Below are 16,858 nucleotides of genomic sequence, written 5' to 3' on the forward strand. Positions count from 1 at the left end.
TTATCGCACCACACCGTCCACTTCTACAGGGAGAAGTCCAGCTGAACTTCGTTGGGGGCGCCAACTTACTACTAGACTTGACCGGTTGCATCCGGACAGACTGCCTTCATCTACCTCACATCCTAGGGCACCTAGACAACTACTTGTGGGTGCCCCGGTTTGGGCTCGCAATTACGGGCCTGGTCATACATGGGTCCCCGCTTCTGTGTCCAGGATCACAGGTCCTCTCTCCTACGAGGTTGCCCTGGACAACGGTCGTGTCCTGCGTCGGCACATCGACCAACTTCGCTCTAGGCGAGACTTTTCTGCTGAGACTCCTGGGTCTTTTCCAGGGGGGGAGGGGGACCCTTTGGAGCAAAGGGAAGGGCAAGAGCTACTGCCCATCTCCACTGAGGGAGCCACAAACGGCTCGTCCCAAGATTCCGCAATTGCTCCGAAAAGGAAGTCATGGAGCTTACCCACACAACAGGCACTCACGCCTACTCCAGCCAGGGAGTCACCTCGGGGGCATACTCACTTTCCACATACGTCACACAGCACTCCAGTCACGGAGGATACCTGGGGGCATCCCAACAAATCATTCCCCGCAAGAGAGCTGGCACACAATTCCCAAGGTTGGCCTGACCTTACCCCAAATCCTACAGGGGGTCAAACATACACAGAGTTAGTCGAGGAACCAAGTCCCGACTACAACAACCCTAGCACAAATCAGGGAACACCTGAGTTTTGGGAAAGTACAGAAACCCCCACGAGCCCGAACACAGAATGGGGTTCAGGGAATGGACAGCCTCCTGACAGGTCTTGGACTGACCTAGGAGGTCCTACAGAGACGCCCAGCAGCGGCTATCACTTCAAGGGGCCCGAGGGTCTACAGCTAGGCAGGTCAACCAGGTCCCAAAGCAACAGAAGCCCTGGCCTGACGAGCCCGGTGGGCAAGCGAGCAGGCCAGGCATTGGGGCACAGTCCTTGGAAGACACCAGGGCACAAGAGAGAGAAAAGGCTCACGCCTCCCTCCAGTCAGGGGACTTATGCCAGTAATCCAGAGCTAAGAAGGTCACAGAGAGCAAAGAAATCTCCCAAGTACCTAGAAGACTACATAACATTGCTGGCAAAGCAAAAGCCAGTAAACAGTGGGAACATTGGGGAGCAAAATGTCGTATAAAATAAATGTTGTATGTTGGTCGTAGTTTTAGCCCGGGGGAAAGGGGTGTTATGTCCCGAGCCTTTGCAAACGGCTCGGGCGTTTGCAGGCAGTCCCGGGCAGGTGCAAAGCTGCCCGGGACCAGACAGGCTGTCGCCAGCGCCGTGCGCATGCGCGGGTGCTGGCGCGGGAAAAGTAACCCTTTTCCCCGGGAGTTGCCTATCTAAGAGGCTGCGAGGCGTTTGGGCGAGGCTGAAGCCATCTTCCTGTAAGCTGAACGCTGAATAAAAGAAACTGAGAACTCCAGCTGCTTCTCGTGTCTGCTTTCCCGCCAAGGACGCAACAGTCTGAGATAGGGCTTTTTTACCCCTGGGAATTGTAGTTCAAAATAAGCTAAATGGAGGGTAATCGGGCTTCTGTGGGAATTGCTTGGAGACAACTGGCCCAGCAAGTGAGAGAGCACTCGGAATGGAGGAACATAAAAAAAGCAGGCTGGCAGAGAGTAGGCCATTTTTCATTGCTTGGCAAATCTACCCTGTCTTTTTACCTAGTGAAATGAAAAGAGACCAGCTATTTATAGGATCGTTCTTGCTGCAAGGGATAGTCCATTTCCTCGCTGGAGGAAAACTTGTCTCTTCCTACATCCTAATTCTTTGGCTCAAGCCAGGTATAATGCAGCAGCTGGAACCTTCCCCCCTCCCCTTCCAAATTCTACTAAGGTGTCTTCTTTCTGGAGCTTATCATTCCAGACAGAATAGCTACATGAAACCCTGGTTACAGTTTTTGGGAAGAGCACCTTGTTGAAAAATGAAAGGAATTCTATTCCTTTCACAACTCACAGAAGGTTTTTAATGCAACAGTGGAGTGGAACACCTGCCAATGGGAAGTTTTGGATGGATTTGTTTATATATTTTTTACAATGTAAACAACTACATGTTTAAAAAATGATTCATGAGGCAGGTCATTAGCCATTTATCATCTTTATGTAGAGTGTGGCTATAGGGTTGTTACTCCATAAATGCCACTACAGTAGTTCAGAAGGCAACTGACTGGATACCAATAAAGGAGAATATTTGTAGCTCAACGTTGACATGGAAGGTCCTTGGTGCTCTCTGAGCTTGCTTGTTTTCTTGCAGACATTTCATTACCCAAACATCATCGCTGATGATGTTACTTAGTTTGGGTAGTGAAACGTCTGCAAGAAAACAAGCAAGCTCAGAGAGCACCAAGGACCCCTCAACTGACTGGATTTTTGTTCTCCTGTATTGGTCAGCTGTAGAGGAAAGAGGGAGAGCACTAATTGGCTCAGGATGACAATGCCTACTGTGTTTTGGTGTTGACAGAGATCTAAAATAGTGAGGATGATTGTGGATCAGTTTCAAATAGCTTTCAGAAGGATTTCTGGCAGAAAGTTATGAGCAATTAAATTAGGCATAAATTTGACACTCACTTAAACAGCAATGCTCTTTTCTTTTCTAGGCAACGTAAATGGGCGTTTTCGCATGGTAGGACAAACCCTTTTTCCTAACACCTTCTCCTATAGACCTGATGGTATATATGATCCTCTTGTTTTTGTGCTTCTGGTGGAAGTGACAGATAGCGATAGCTCACCTCACTTCAGCACCACAGTCACAGTTGTTGTTAATGTGATCCCTTGGGCCACAACAGTACCTACTACCACCACAACTAGTACGGTGAGCAGTCATACGTGTTGCAGCCATAAACCTTTTCTTCCATTTGCATCACTGGGGTTATCACATTTTTGCTATTTGTCCCACAGCTTATATCTCCAGTCTGTGAAGTAGGTCACGAGAATGGATTCTGTATTTCTCAACCTATGTGGCTTCCATAATGAAGCATTTAGATGCTTCTAGAAAAGTAGCATTTAAAGATTGCTTTGTAAGCTTTGGCAATGTGAAAGCCCACTGGATTTTCTCAGGCACTGGAGAATTAGCACTATTTTTATCTCATTGTAATGAATATATATAGTACTCTTTCCTCCTATTTTCCCCTTATGACAACCTTATGAAGTAGGTTGGGCTGAAAGAGAGTGACTGGCCCAAAGTCATTCAGCTAGCTTTCATGCCTAAATTGGGGTTTAAATCACAGTCTTCCAGTTACTTTATGGTACTTTTTCTCCTCTCCATGTGATTTGGAATATGTGTGTGAGAGAGAGTGAATGACTCTGAGGCTGCTAATTGTAAAGCATTCTGACTTAGCTACTGTCAAATGATACGAAGTGCAGTATCACCAGGAAAGTCATATCTTGGTCTGCATTTTGGTTTAATGAATCCCAAAATATCAATTGGGTTTTTTTTAAAGTCTTGGTTGGGAATTTGTAACTTGCCATCTATTCTTAATAAAACTTCCTAGAACTGGTAACATAAATCATACTAGTTTGGGCTGCTGTAAATTGTAATTCTCAATTGGCGTAGGGCTAAACATTCCCTGGCATTGTTGAAGCACTGTTGCAGGTTGAGTAAGGGATAATAGATTGAATCTGAGTTATCACAAAGAATGGATTGAAAAAAAATGTACATAAAATTCAAGGAGAATCAGCACCCATTAATTTAGCTCTTTTACGAGCTACATGGATAGAATTTGGCTGGGCTGAGCTGAGCATCTGAAAAAGCTGTGTGTCTCTGCATACTCAATTTACGCTATTATGATTTCAGACAGTCCCCAAGAAGCCGATTGTTTTGCACAGAACTGTGACATACTGGGCACCAGATCCATGGTTTGTGGTGGTTCTTACACTCACTGGAATCCTCTTCTTTTCTGCCTTGGGTTTGTTGTTTTGGCAATTCTGCCGGAGGTGAATATTCAGGAAAATTATATCTGTGTTACTAGCTTGAAATCTAATATTAACTAGAGATTGACTTATTGATTATGTGTCATCAAGTTGACTATTAGCAACTGCTTAGATGGACCTTGTCCAGGATGGCTACAGTTATTAGCATCAGCTATTTCAGGATGCATTGTGAAAAGATGAAAAGAATTGAAACCAAAGATGAGCAATTCTCAATGAAGGAGCATGATATGATTTGGTAGAATATATTATGGTCTTTCCCCTGCCTGGCAAACATGATTTTTTTGCAATTTACGATATGCTCCAAAAAACATTCCCTGATCTTCCAAGCTGAAAAAACATTATGATTTATTTCATACCTCCTCAAAGCTCTGACCACATTCAAATAAGAGATGATGTCTTCTGAAAACTGACTCTACTTTTGTTTGGCTTTCAGAAAATCACCAGGAGAGATATCTCAGCCTCTACTGCAGAACAAGTAAGCGCCTCTTGTCATAGATAACTAGTCATCTTCATGGAGAAATACTATTTCTCATACAAGTAGTCCTCGACTTACAACAGTTCATTTAGTGACCGTTCGAAGTTACAATGGCACTGACTTATGACCATTTTTCACACAACTGTTGCAGCATCCCCATGATCGCATGATCAAAATTCGGATGCTTGGCAACTGATTCATATTTATGACGGTCACAGTGTCCAGGAGTCATGTGATCACCTTTTGTGAGCTTCTGACAAGCAAAGTCAAAGGGGAAGCCAGATTCACTTAACAGCCCTGTTACTAACTTAACAACTGCAGTGATTCATTTAACTATTGTGGCAAGGAAGAATCAAATGGAGTAAAATTCAGTTAACTTAGCAACATAAATGTTGGGCTCAATTGTGGTCATAAGTCGAGGACTACTGTATTTCATGTCTAAGTCTGAGGACAAAACTTTGGAATAAGCTACAGATACAAACCATCAATTAGGATCCTTTATTTTTAAACCCCAAGAAACAAAGAAAAATGAGATAGCATACCATCAACATCAAAGCTGTATCTGTGGGATTAGAAACATAATTTGTAAACATTGGGATTTGCCAAAGAATATACCTAGATATAGGAATACATTGCAGGCCAATACTGACTGGTAAATACAGTATTTGAACAAACTATCAATATAATAGTTTTACAAGTTCTGCTAATAATAGAACTCACAATTTAAGGAAATTTTCATCTGTCCATCTAATGAAGTGTCAAGCGTGGTATGGATGGGCTTGTACTGAATACACTCCAACAGTTGAAATTCTTTTTTTTTTGTAATATATTTTATTGATGTTTTAAAACATAGATCACTTAATAAGTGGTAAACAGTGTGTTGTCTGGGTTTACATTTGTAAAAGAATCACTAACAATTTCTATAGTCCATAATCCACATAATGCTTTTAGTGGATTTCCTCTTTTCTTCAGAATGTCCTTTTTTGCAAACATTGAATTAATACAGTTCTTATTATTTTGATAGATAACAATGAAATATATATTTTTCCCAATATTCCTAAAAATAATAATCACATCAATATAATATTTCTTTTCTATCTAATCATTCTGATTGCCTCATCATAGATCCTCTTACAGTCCTTATTTAAATTTGTTTCTCCCACAAAATTCAAAGTATTCTTACTGGTTATGATTTTCTCAAAAATTAATTACATTTAAAAATTTAAGTCTATTTTTTTCACATAAACCATCTCAACACTTTTACATTTCTTAAAGAATAGATAAAACAGTAAAAAAAAAAGAGAGCAAGAGTAAGGAAAGAAAAAATAACATACTACTTAAAATATATATCCCTCCTAAGCTAATATAGATGTTTCCAAAATTTCTTATTCTTTTTAACCATAGTTAAAAATATGTTTAAATTTTAAATATTCCATTTAATATGTCTAATCATCTGGTCCTTTAACTCTTATTCAAAACATTTTTTTTCTTTTTTGTCCATTATAATTTTCTTAAATTCAATCACATTTAATTATCTAAAACATTTCCTTTATCTAAGACATTTCAACTTTTTTATATCTCATATCAAGAAATAGAATAAAAAGGGGGAAAAGAGCATATTATTTAAGGGATTTATCCCTCTTAAAATGACATATATATTCAAAATCTTTTCTATTTCTTTAACCATATTCAAACAAATGTTTCTTTTTTAAGTATTCTCTCTTATAGGTCCCATCATCTATTTTCTTGATTCCACTTTAGTCTTTTTCCTTTGCCCAGTATCTTTCTTAATCAATGTGTTTTGCTAAGTCAAAAAGTCTTTCCATATGTTCATAACTGTTACTGTAGATATAAAAAGTAAATTAGGTGAAATGTCTTTGTATGAGGCTTTTGCCTTTCTATGTTTATTGAAAATCTTTTTCTTTCTTTCTGCTTATCATTTCCTTTCTCTCTGATGTTCCTAGCATCTCTACAGTCCATTTTATCCAATCTGTTTTCTTGTCCTCAGATTTATTTTGTACGTTGTTTTTTCCATTTCTTGTGGATTTTTCCCCATAAGGATTAAATCATGTTTCCTTGTTTTGTAAAGTTCCATCTTTAAGTCTTTATTCTCCATTTTGTGTCCACTTATCTGTTTTATCTGCTCCTTCTCTGTTATTGTTTTCTGGGAATTTTTTTTATTGTAGGGTTAACTTGGAAATAGATGATTTATATTTTCAAAGTGTTTTTGGATTTCTTTGTGATTTAAAATTATTGTTGTTTGAATTAGTTGCAGTATACTATAAATACTCCTGAGGAGTATTTATGTTTTCTTGATATGTTCTTTCTACATGTCTCTAATCCATAATGGTCAAGAATTGGAATTTTTCTTTTCTCTGCAAATAGCTTTAGAGTCCCGGTTAAATAGATATTTGTAATCCAAAGAGTTCAAAAAAGATTTTTTCCCCTGAAGTTTATAGTTGTTTGCAGCCCAGATTATTACCTTTTTTTGTCACAGCTGTTCTTTGTTATTAAAGTTTTAAAGGTCGCAAACATAGATTAGCTTCTCCCAGGTTTTGCCAACTCCTATATGAAAGTCATAGCTGTCATAGGCTTCATCCACTACTAAGTGTCAGCATCTATTTGTTTTTCAATTTCCAAAATGAACAATTGTCTTTAGAACAGAGTCTTAACCATTCAACAATTTTAGACTTATCCAAATTTAAGTTTTAAATTTCAGGTTTTATATTCATTTCATTTCCATATATTTTGATCCTCCATGAAAAGTTTAATTTGCCGCTTCTGTTAGTATAAGGGTGTCGCAGAAATCCCCCTCCTTCACTTTTGGAGGTATTTTGCTTCTTGGGGATCTTTTCCAGTAAATTAAATATAGAATAGAAAAGAGAAGAGAAGATCAAATTCCTCACCCAGTTTCAAGCACGCTGTTCACTATTGTGCTTGTTAGTACTTTTGGACTTTGGTTGCAAGTAGCGTGGGCCGTTCAGTGAAGTATGGCCAGCCTTTCTCCTGTCGGGTTAGAAGGCTTTCCCCAAGTTGAATGGAATGACCACTGTCGTTCCAGAATCGCCAGGGCACCCTTCTTTCTTCGCCGCTGGTCCAGGGTGACTTAGACTCATTTAGGGTCCCCTAGCAGGGTGAAATTAGCCGTGGGGGTGCGGAGATCTGCAAGCCCACAACCAGTCACTATCGCGCAAGACCGGAAGTCTCCCAACAGTTGAAATACTATGCCAAATTGAAACTCTCCATTCAAAGGCTTTAAAGAAAGATAACCTTTTATTATCAGAATATTTTATGCAAATTCAGCATATTGGCTTTTTAATTATTCTGTTTCTGGCAGTCTAGAGCAGTGGTTCTCAACCTTTTTAATGCCGCGACCCCCAACCGGTCGTAAGTCGAGGACTAAACCAGTCATAAATCGAGGACTACCCAACCGGTTGTAAGCTGAGGACTTTCCCTGCCCGGGAGCACCACGCATGCATGGTGCCGCCCCCTGCACCGGCTGAGGCATAGCTGGCAAGCGGCAGAGACGGAGCAGGCCGACCACCGGCTGGGCCACCAGCTGGCTCAGCCCAAGGGGGGTAAGGCATCCGCTGGAAAAGGGGAAAAAATGGCTTGGCGACCCCCATGAAATGGTCGATCGACCCCAAATGGAGTCGTGACCCATAGGTTGAGAACTGCTGGTCTAGAGGGATGAGCCATGTAAGATGCTAAGCATCAGTGCTTTATTATTTGGTTCTGTGGTTCTCACACTTTGAGGTATTTTGAGCCTTTAAAAGAAAAAAAAATCTATATAATCCCCCAGGAGTTAATGGTTTCATTAATGTTAGGGTTAGGCAAGAAGTGAATTTATTACTTCTAATAATTCACTTTCAATCTACATACTCCATGGCTTCTCAAACATTATATTATATGACTTCTCAAACTTTGTGGAATTGCTGCCCACTGTGAGCACGTAGGTAACAGGGAATAAAGCCCAGAGACAGTTTTAATAGTACTTCAATGTCACTTGCACAAGTCTAATCGGGTTTTTTAAAGTACTGTGATCCCCTTCTAAATTGCTTATGACCATTCAGGGTATCCTGACCCAGTTTGAAACTCCTTCAATTTGCCCTACTAATCTTTTCACCCAGCTGTAGAAATTTCATTAGACATTGTTCTCATTTCTGTGTCACTTTTATTCCTTTGCAATCTTTCCTTTTTTAAAAAAAATGATAAGAGAACAGTTTTCATAGTGATGTCGTTCATTTACTGTATAACATGCACAACTATAGCAATGAGATTTTGCAGTTGCTGAAAAATCAGTGCTACTGGTTTTTTTGATAATCTGTCTGCAGCAAAGGCCTGTGGACGACTCTTGGTGTCTAAAGCCTTCATTACACATGCTTCTAGAAAAATTGGGGGTGGATTTGTATGGGCTAAATGTATTGGGATTGTAATTCTTAATACACCTAGCCCTACAGCTTGTGGGCACAAGCTTAGAGAAAATTAGAGTTAACATCAGTTAATTTGTGATAGAGCTCCAGACTGTATCTTTTATGTCAGCAAATCTGGCTGGGGAATTCTGGGAGTTGAAGTCCACACCACTTCAAGTGGTCAAGGCTGAAAACACTGTTTTATGTCATTGGTTCTGCTAGACTTCTGTCAGGATATTAATGGAAGAGCTCTTTTTTCATGCAATGTCTCACATTGTGTAGGAACAAAGAAGCAGGGGAAAATTATAAGGTAACAGAAGAAGCAAGGAAGCAGAAAAGGGAGGATATCACTGACTTGCAGAGTCTGGTATGTTATCTTGGCCTACCTTGATTTTTTATTTTTTTTTACATTTAATACTGTGCTTAAGTCTCTGTTGCCTCCTTCAGTTGATCAATTACAATCATACTTGTGGCACACATACTGTCTTCCCTCTTCTACTATCCTTGGCAAGACTTTATGGTTTTGTTCCTTCACACCCAGTGTCAGCTATCAGTGGGGGAATCCATTATCAATTGTTATCCTTAAAGTGTGGTGGTGCAGGCTTGAGTGAGTGTGGCACGTTTCCTAGGACAGAAGCTTTATCCACCTTCCCAGAAGACAGTCTGTCAATGTGGAGGTGCTCTATAGCAATAATTTGTCACTTAGGCTATTTTTGAACAGGTCATCTGAAAGCCCAAGTGGCAGGAAGAATGGTTAGCATGCCTATGAGTCTGCCATCTACCATAAGATTGGTAAACCTCTACCAAGATAGCCCAAAGCACACATTAATGGAGGGGAAAAGAAGGATAAGGTGCCTTGAAACTCCTACCCATTGTCAACCCCACCCAGCCCCATCAGCTGGGCTAGTTTTGGATACAGATTTGCCAATCTACAGAAAATCAATATACAATTTTTTGTTTGTTCTTGCCATTTGGGCTAGAAAGGGAACTGGCAGAACTGTTGTCAATTACATCACAGCTGCCAATCAGTTAAGTATTGCAAGTGAACACTGGCTGTAAGTAGCAAGAGAAGTATCTCTTGGAGTAGACAAAATCACATTAGAATAGGCAAATGGCACTGTCTCCTCAATGCATTTAGCTAGGATTTTCCTCTGGAGGGTGTCACGAAGGTACAAGCAGGTAAAAAAATGGCTGTAATGGAATTCACTCACATCAGCTGAAATTCTTAAGTATTCAATGATACACTGGTGCTTCATCCATAGAGGAACCTCTGTATCAGGGTTTCCAAACATCAGGATTTTCTGCTATATAGGGAAACCCTATTATGCTTCAGACACTGCCTTGGGGTCAGTCTTTTATGGGAAGAGTCTTTCTCAAGGAGGATAGGTATCCCAGCAGCAGAAGATGAAAAGATCTCAGAGGGAAGCTACCTGGGATTGCAAGGAGGGGTTATGCCCACAGATATGTACATGAAGCAGTTGGAGGAGAGGCACTGCCTGTAACAAAATGAGGTCATAAATGAGGTTACACTACACTATTTGAACAACAACGTGGAAAACACCACATTTGATGTATAGTAAAAAAAGATTGACAAAAGCTGCTGTCATGGTGAGCTAGGGATAAGTTGAGAATGATATTTTCTTCTTGATAAACAGTGAGCTGCCTTATGCTGTGGCAAACAGGACATATGGATGAGGCCTCTGTATTGCTCTGGGAAAGTCATTAAATGACAGAAGGTTAAGTTCAAGAAAGCTTGCTTTCTTCTTCTTGGGTTCCTTGCCCTTGGGAAGAGGTGGATCATCTCTCTCTCTCTCTCTCTCATTATAGGAACAACAATTTGATGGCCGGGCTCAAGACCCCAGTAAGTTTAATCTCCAGTTTTAAATCATCTTGGCCTCTAGAGAGATAGCATAGTCCAATCAGTCAATAGAAAAGACATAAATTCTCAATTTCCCATAAATGAGCTCTTGTATATCATTACAAGAAAGGAAATTCATCTTTTAGCTAAAGCTGGATTTATTTGCAAGAGGCTGAGAGCTTTAGTTGTGGTCACATATCACATGTTTCTGCAGAGACTGCAGAGCTTAGCCAGTTGAAAACCTTTACTATTGCATGTTGCTGGTTCCCTTACATACAATAAGGAATGATTGCCAGAGACCAAATTGGATTTATGCCATTGTTGTGCTCTGCAGAGGACTTGGTAATACAATAATTCCTTGCTGGGAAGTCTGACTTTAGATGAACGACGCCCTGTCTGTGCCCTTTCTCATCATTATTAACACTGAATTGTACTTTTAAAAAAAATTCTTGAGAGAAATTATATGAGAATAGTTTATTGTATTACATGGAAATAGATGATTACACATATGTTCCCATTGGATCTCATTCAGCTCTTTGGTCCTCTTTCTCCCTTTGTGGCCTGATGGACATTCTTTTGCCTAAGTTGTATATCAGAAACTCTTAAATTTTTGTAAGCTCATGCTTGTGTCATCAGTGACAGTTCTTTTTCCTCCTTGTCTCACCCATTTTTGGCTCCAGCCCACCATAAATCATTCAGGCCAGATATAGTCCTGGGGCAAAACAAAACAAAACAAAACAAAAAAACCACTCCATCATCTCCATATACTAGGTAGCTTTCTTGGCAGATCCACATTAGTCATTTGCCTGTTGTTGGTTTTTTTTTTTTTTTAATTCCAGTCTCACTTGCAGCCCTTGTATTCTCTGCTGGTTTTGCATTCAAGTATTAAGCAGGCCCAATCTTATGTAACTTTGAAATACAGAAGTTTTGCCAAATGATGTTACCCGCTTTAGAGTTTGAAAAAGGATGAATGCCTATTGGTGAGTCTCTAGGAGTTTTCTGGGTCTGTGCAATGTTACAAAGTCTAACCATTTCATATTTAGAAGTGAAATTGATGGCAACTCTGGTTAAATCACTATCTTCCCAAGTTCTATAGAGGAACAGCTTTCATGACATTGTATAACATTATGAAATTCAGCTTACTTCTGTCTTAGAGCTGTATTCTAAGATGAGCAGCTCTACAAAAATAAGTAGAGCAAAAGTAACACTAAAGCAGGTAAAAAACTAACTAGCTCTTATTTTTTGTCTCAAGTCTCTGGCCAGTATTACCTGTTTGACAGCAGTACTGGAGCACGGCGCTGGGTATGAGCATGAAGGAAAATGAAGAGACAGCTTTCTAGACACCAGGAACTCTCTGTCGGGTATCTACTATATATGTTGATAATGGTGGCACAACAGTAGCTTTCCATTAGTTACATGTATTTTAATAATCAGAGGTTGCCACTTTCCTTTCTTCTTTTGCTATTTTGGTTTCCATGGTTGTTTCATCTGTGAAAAATTCTTTCTACCACTTACAATGCCCCTATATCTGGAAATTCTCCATATTATGGGAGAAGGTAAGAATGGTGATATGGCACTAGGTAACACATCAACCCACTTGTCCCTTCTTCTTACAAAGACATGTGTCTATGAGAAAGTGCTGTAATAAAGGCCCTTTTAGTGTTGCTTGAGTACAGAAGAATTGTATGTGAACTGTAAAATCTGGTTCAGAAACAAGGGATAGCAATTGAGTTTAATATTAAATCATCTAAATCTCTGGTTAGGCATATTCATTTCTGTTGTAGCTCAGTGGTTCTGAAGTTTTGTGTCATTTTGCCATATAGCATCATGTACATATTTCTTTCCTTCGATTTCATTTCTCTTGCTGATTGTTGGGGATGCTTGAATAACTGGGAAATAATAAAAGAATTATGCATCGCACCAACCTGTTGGGTGAGTGTTCCAAAGTCAAACACAGCAACATGAGATACAATAACTGTAATTTTCTAATACTTTATTCAGTGCAGGTTAGGTTGGATTCATGATGGGACATATTTTTTCAAGGTGCTCCCTAGGCAAAGCTTTACTCACATTAGTGCTATTATAATATAATAAAGTGAATAAAAACAAATAAAAAATCTTCCCCTGACATATGAAGTTATCAGAAGTCAGAGATTTTGGGGGTATGAAATAGCAATTTCCAGACCAGCTGTGGTCCAAATGTCTGCCAGATTGATTCCCTTTCTGCTTTAAGAGGATGTGTTGTATTTAGAATAGAGAACAGAGTGGAAAGTCTTCTGAGAGCAGCTTTCTGCTCAAAACATGGGAATTAGTATTGCAGCTTGCCACTGCTAACTAAACTTATTCTTCTTTATCTCCTAATAAAATTCTGTATATAATGGACAATGATGGTATTTACAGCAGTATATTATTTTAAAAATTTGGACATTGTCTAAATGGTGATTATGTATGTTGCCCTAATACTGCAGTCTATAGTACAATTTTTTGGGGATGTGCAGTAGTGGCCAGGACAAACTTGTGATGAGAAAGTGCCCTCTGCTGGAGCACCAATTGAAACAACTTGATTTATTACTGGAAGTAATATAAGATTATACATTAGGAATATGCAAATTCTCAGTGTTGCACAATAAAGTAATTAATTGCCTAAATACAAGTAATTAATGACAGGTAAATGTGTTTATATTCTATTGGATAGGATTCTATTATTCCTTTTTAATAAATTAAATTCAGTTGTTAAATATATTGAAATACACAGTGGAAAAAAGAAATTATTGAAATAAAAAGTAGAAAAAAACAAAACAAAACAGACTGTTGCATTTGAAATAAAAGAAAACATGGTGAAATTAAGCCTATGGTGTATTTTTCTTATCAACCCAAGCAGCTGCTAGCTGAAGCTGAAGCAAGTGAGAGAAGCTGAACAAACAACAAATGAACTCAAGAATAACAAATAAATAAGAACTGAAATAGAGAGTGCATATTGGGAGTATGGATATCCAGTAAAAGTCAAAATGTCAAAATGATATTGAACTACATAGTAAGGATAAGATTGAGTTACCAGTAATTTACTATGTGTATTGGCTGACACCACTGTAACTTAAATCCTTTCTGGAGGAAGGATATAAAGGAATCAGCATCAAAACTACTTTTGAAAAATTAATTATCCTTCTCGACTTAAAGGAACAATCTCAACAAATTATAGGTTATTATTGAATTTGGAATTACATAACCTTTATTAATAAGTACTCTTCTTGATAGCTAGCTTATGTACTACTTGCAGATTCAAGGGGTCTTATATTAAAATACCAACTACTGTACTAAGAAGCAAAAATGAAAAAGCAATACTTTTACACTTAACTTCTACACTTCTGCTTTTAAATTTGCTTCTACATTGGTTGACAGCTATTACATATGATGCTGGATGCTAGATCCTGTATAAGCCTCCAATTAAATCTGTTAAGTTCTATGTATTTAAGATTGCGGGAATTTCCAGAAAAGCATTTTCTGTGAAATTTTATTACATCGTCAATGTTTCATATATGCAATTGTGTGTAGAATGGAAGGCCAATATAAAACTTTTGTGTACTATTGACTTTCAGATGAGTGAAAAGCACTTTCTGGATACATGCAGGAGATGTAGCTACAGTATGAATTTCATTAAAAAGATCTACAATTTAAAAATAATATTTTACTTTGATTGATACTTATATTTCTCATATTGGTGAAACTGCCATGTTCAGAAACTCTCTTATCTGTGTCTTGGTCAAAAGTTTCCTTTAATTTTCTTTGATGGGCAAATATTGTATTTCTCCCTGCTTTCTCCTTGCTGAGAAAACTAGCAGAAAGCCTACATCAATTATATTTCATTGTGATATCTTGAATTATTGTCATAGCTGAGGGTTCATTTTCCTGCTGTGATCTACTTTTAAAATATCTGGTCAGATATCATTAGCCTCTTCCTTTAATACTGGCCAAGAAAACTTAATGATTTAAGTAGCTGAGGTTTTCAAACAAAAAATATAAATAGGTGTGAAATATATGTGCAACTGTATTATTTACCTGCACCTCTTGTTGTTGCAGGTTTGAATTGAAATTTGATTAAATATGTCCTATTTGGTGAAGATATAAATTATCTGGTGGATTGGGGCAGTGTGTAATGGGTTCCATTTGACCTGGCTGATTTGCCAAAGGATCCATTCAATAATTACAAGTTGGCAACAAAGAAATTTAGAAAATACTTTGTTTTTGCAAAGGCCAGACGAATTTTTGTTAATAAATCTGGTAATGTTAGTACATATATCCAGTCGTTATTTATTGCAAACACTTTAAAGCTATGAACTTTTTTTTTTTAAAAAAAGTAAAATTTAAGACAATCTTAGTCAGAGGGCAGCCAGGATAACACTGGAGTTTGTAAAACATTTAGAAGGCCTCCTGAGAGATAAGATAGCATGAAAAATACGTCACGCCAGAGTTCAGAGGCTAAGCAGCAGAAAGCTAGCTTAAGATTCACTTTCCTAGGAAGGCTCAGAGGTCAATTGTTAAAAGAGCAGCCTCAAGAGGGACATACAGAATAGCAGCGACAGGCTTTTGTGATTGGTTGGTGAGTCACTCCTCCTTAGCCAATAGGAGATAGCCCCCGCAAAAGGTTGGTTTCGTCACATTTGCGCAGCGTGCGTTGGAAAACCGGAGGCGGAGTTCTAGTCGAAGAAGGCGCAGAGAATTTGGAGAAGTGACGGTTACGTAATCCAATAAAAATGAGAACCAATAGAAAGCTTGTAATGGATCAACCTGCGATTGGTTTCGCTTCCTTGGAGGTGGACCTTGGGCGCCACGGTTGCTATGACGGCAGAATGCCCACCTTCCCGGCGCCGCCATCTTGTTGTTGATTCGAACTGTAGGGAGCAGGTGAGGGAAGTCTTGAAGCCGGCCTGGGGGGACCCAGCAGCAGCACCCCCCCGGCCAGGCAGGGGGAAATTTACGTTGGTGAGTGTCGGGCCCTTGTTCTTGGTAGGAAGCGATCTGGATCGAAAGGGAGGGAGCCTCTTCCGAATTGGATGTGGGAGGGGATCGGGGAGTGAATGAGCGCTTGTAGGGAGAAGGTAAGGCCGGTTCGGGGGATCCGGCGGGTAGAACAGCAAAGCCACCTGGGTGAGGGCTGCTGTTAAAGCTCGTGAGAGGGAATAGGTATCCTCGCGATAATCCTGCCGAAGCTGCTCGAGAGACGTCTATGGTACAGGTGTCTGTTGAGCCGTTTCCCCCGTTTGGCGCCCTCTAGATGAGTTTACTGAACTTCACGTGAGATCCCATCATCCCCAACCAGCACTCGGGTGGTCGAACATAATCCCTAGGGAGGGCGCCCTGTGGGGAAAGCTGGTAGAAGCGAAATAAGTTGTGATTTTCTGCTCAGCCGATTTCTGAGCGCTCTGCCTGTCCTTTCCTTGATGACAACTGGCTATGAGAGTCCACCGGGTCATTTTGGAGGGGGACTTGTAAGGAATGACACCGGCAGATGTTGGTGACATCTGCAAGGTGATGGGTGGTTGGGGGGGGGGAGAGTTCTGAGGCTAGAGAAACTTTTGCTCAGAGGGTATTTGGGATGTGCTGTGTATGCCATAAACTTTATCCCTTCCACCAGCAATAACAATGTAAGATTTAAGGTTGTCTAAATTTATTGAGAAATTGTGTTGGTTTTTGGCAAGAGACTTTTGCTTGGAACTTCCATCCTAACAAAGCATGTTGGCCCCAATTCAAAATATTGTGGGAATAGCAAAAAGGCTTTCCTCCATGAGCAATGAATATTTTATAGTTGAATTTTAGACTGACCGTTGTTTATATTATAACAGCTCTGTATGACTGTGATGCATTGAACAAAGAGTAACTTTTGGGATTGCCTTTTGATATTGCCAACTTTTTTTCCCCATTGATATGTTCATCATTTTAACATTATACAAATGCGTATCCTCTGCCAACTTGAAATAAGTTTCAAATGTTTAGAAAGTGCAGTTAATTCTTCATTAAAATATTTTTGCGTAATTTTCACTTTATTTATCAAATTCATTTGCTGCCCATCTCACAGTTCAGAGAAACTCTGAGTGGCTTACAACAAAATAAAATACAGACATTCAACAGTTATAAAAATAACAGCTGATTAAAATTACAAAAA

At 39.4% G+C, this 16,858-nt stretch overlaps 2 protein-coding genes across 2 annotated transcripts in view; both read left to right on the forward strand.

Annotated features, from left to right (window-relative positions):
- The window catches only part of CDHR4 (cadherin related family member 4), a 39,406-nt gene extending 26,591 nt beyond the window's left edge, over positions 1-12,815 (forward strand). The window contains exons 15-20 of the mRNA XM_039334055.1: positions 2,621-2,835; positions 3,817-3,956; positions 4,387-4,428; positions 9,123-9,207; positions 10,668-10,701; positions 11,951-12,815. Coding sequence (XP_039189989.1) covers positions 2,621-2,835; positions 3,817-3,956; positions 4,387-4,428; positions 9,123-9,207; positions 10,668-10,701; positions 11,951-12,006 — 572 coding nt within the window. The 3' untranslated portion in view covers positions 12,007-12,815. The remainder of the gene's footprint in view (positions 1-2,620; positions 2,836-3,816; positions 3,957-4,386; positions 4,429-9,122; positions 9,208-10,667; positions 10,702-11,950) is intronic.
- A 2,712-nt stretch (positions 12,816-15,527) lies between these two features.
- IP6K1 (inositol hexakisphosphate kinase 1) overlaps positions 15,528-16,858 on the forward strand; it is a 32,122-nt gene continuing 30,791 nt past the window's right edge. The window contains exon 1 of the mRNA XM_039334056.1: positions 15,528-15,678. The gene's annotated coding sequence lies outside the window, so the exon portion shown is untranslated. The remainder of the gene's footprint in view (positions 15,679-16,858) is intronic.

Source organism: Crotalus tigris, unplaced genomic scaffold, assembly GCF_016545835.1.
Source record: "Crotalus tigris isolate CLP2741 ecotype Arizona unplaced genomic scaffold, ASM1654583v1 scf7180000017625.6296891, whole genome shotgun sequence".
Lineage (NCBI taxonomy): Eukaryota > Metazoa > Chordata > Lepidosauria > Squamata > Viperidae > Crotalus > Crotalus tigris.